General features: G+C 54.3%; 1 protein-coding gene across 1 annotated transcript in view; it reads right to left on the bottom strand.

The window, feature by feature from the left end:
* Positions 1-2,500, bottom strand: part of LOC125039031 (potassium channel subfamily K member 13-like) — a 101,632-nt gene that overhangs the window by 85,933 nt on the left and 13,199 nt on the right. The window contains exons 3-4 of the mRNA XM_047632750.1: positions 989-1,159; positions 127-935 (exon numbers count right to left, since the gene is read on the bottom strand). Of these exons, the coding sequence (XP_047488706.1) occupies positions 127-935; positions 989-1,159 (980 nt within the window). The remainder of the gene's footprint in view (positions 1-126; positions 936-988; positions 1,160-2,500) is intronic.

Below are 2,500 nucleotides of genomic sequence, written 5' to 3' on the forward strand. Positions count from 1 at the left end.
TGAAAAATAATATCTTGGAAAAAATGCCCCAGAAAAAAAAACGAAGATCCTAGAACTTAAACAAGAAAATCCCAGACAAGAAAATCCTACCCCCCCCCCCTGGTCCCCCTCCCGCCGCACACTTACCGATGGTGGAGACGACGGTGTAGGCGAAGTGGAAGCTGCCGGCGAAGTCCCAGCGCCGGCGGCCGCCCTTGGTGTGGCCCTCGCTCGTCATGTTGCCCCACACGTAGAGCAGGTCCTCGACGCGCGCGAGGCTCACGTTGCCGGCGCGCACCTCGTCCTCGAGCTTGGCCAGCGTCGCGTCGAAGTCGCGGTGGAATCGCGCCCGCTCGCGCGCCTCGTTCTCCTCCTCCAGCTGCTGGAACACCAGCGCGCCGAACACCATGTACAGCACCAGCACCAGCGCCAGCAGCAGGAAGCGCGCGTTGTCTTCCTTGAGCGCGAAGGCGTTCCAGAAGCGCGCCTGCCGCGACGCCGCCAGAGTGGCGCTGCCGGGCACCACCATGCCGTCCGCGCCGCGCTTGGCCGCCGACCCGCGCGGCGTCGGGCACATGCAGGCGCAGCAGCCGCCCTCGCTCGCGCCCTCCGACCACGCCCACCCGCGCCCGCACCCGAGGCTCTCGCCCTCGCTGCTGCTCACCGAGGAGCTGCTCTTGCTGCTGTCCGAGAAGCTCCCGCTGGAGCCGCTGCTGTCGCTGGAGGCGTAGGCGCGCCTGGCCGGGGGTCGCGAGGCCCGCTCGGGGTCAGCGCGCGTCCATCCGTCCACCGTCCACACGCCGCCGGCTTCCGGGGGCGTCCGGGGCTTCACGCCGTCGCCCACGCCCTCACCCACCACCCCAGCCCCGCCCTCCGTCCACGCCCGCGCCAGGTCCGCCGGCGGGTCGTCCGAGCACCCCGCCAGAAGGGCCCCTACCTGGGCGACGCCCCGCGCGCTGCGGGCGAGTCCCTGCGCCGCGGCGGCATCCTGGCGCGCGTCGGGACTCACTTCGACCACCGCGCCCGGCACCGCTGACGCTCCGCCGCGAGGTCCTGCGCCGCCGACGCCTCGAGTCCGCGCCCCGGGCGATCAGAGCGCGCGGGGGGCGCTGCCGGGGGAGCACGGCCGCTGTCCTGCCGAGGAAGCCATCGTGAGGGAACGGGGGCGGCGAACGACGACCTGCAAGGAGAGGGCGTCGTCAGTGTCTGAGACATCACGAAGTATCTGTCTTGTGTGAGTGCAATTGTAAAAATAGATTGCTAGATGTCAAGAGGGGGTGGGGGAGGGAGGGAGGGAAGGAGAGAGAGTGAGAGAGAGAGAGAGAGAGAGAGAGAGAGAGAGAGAGAGAGAGAGAGAGAGAGAGAGAGAGAGAGAGAGAGAGAGAGAGGAGAATAAGAGAGTATATATATAGATAGAGGATAGGCGGACGGACAGACAGACATTACCAAAAGAAATACCACGCAATATCGAAAACTTTGTCTCATTCCATTCAGTCATTTGTTCGTCTCCCGCGTACTCATTTTAAGTCGCCTTTCCTCCCTTTCGGCATTAATAAATCTTCGTTCCGCGTGATTTATTTTTGATCTCTCTCTCTCTCTCTCTCTCTCTCTCTCTCTCTCTCTCTCTCTCTCTCTCTCTTTCTCTTTCTCTTTCTCTCTCTCTCTCTCTCTCTCTCTCTCTCTCTCTCTCTCTCTCTCTCTCTCTCTCTCTCTCTCTCTCTCTCTCTCTCTCTCTCTCTCTCTCTTTCTCTCTCTCTCTTTCTCTCTCTCTCTTTCTCTCTCTCCCTCTCCTTTTTTCAAAAATAACTACGAAAAATACACACACACACACACACATACACACACACACGTGTGTGTGTGTGTATGTATGTATGTATGTATGTATACTGATCGTCCCAGCAGGTCATCTTTATTAAATAAAAATATATATATTCTTTATTCTCTCTCTCTTTCTTAAGGTTATGATAAGGTCTTGTATCAGATAATCATGTCCAGGTTTTCTTTGAAGGCACGAGAGAAATATAACATTCTTTTTTATCCTTTCCTACGAGTTTTAGAATCATCATAATAATAGAAGCATTTGTATATGATATAATTTAATTGAATACCGATATACGCAGATGATTTGGTACTAAAGGTGCAGCTAATTTGTCTAGAAACTGGTATACTAAATTTGTGTTAGAAATTGAAATAATAGACGAGCTGGCACTATAAACTGGCACTGTAAATTGACACTAAGAATAGTAATATAAACTCGTATTATCTATCTTTACATAAACTACTGGCGTGGTACTATATTTCAGTGCTGTAAATTGACGTTTTGCTATAAATTTCAAGAAATTGTTTTCACATGAAAATTATAATGGAAGTAACAATAGCGATAATGATAATGTATGTGTGTATGTGTCAGTTAGCGTCAGTGTGTGCGTGTTCGTGTGTGTGTGTGTGTGTGTGTGTGTGTGTGTGTGTGTGTGTGTGTGTGTGTGTGTGTGTGTGTGTGTGTGTGTGTGTGTGTGTGTGT

This window comes from Penaeus chinensis, chromosome 26, assembly GCF_019202785.1.
Source record: "Penaeus chinensis breed Huanghai No. 1 chromosome 26, ASM1920278v2, whole genome shotgun sequence".
Taxonomy (NCBI): Eukaryota; Metazoa; Arthropoda; class Malacostraca; order Decapoda; family Penaeidae; genus Penaeus; species Penaeus chinensis.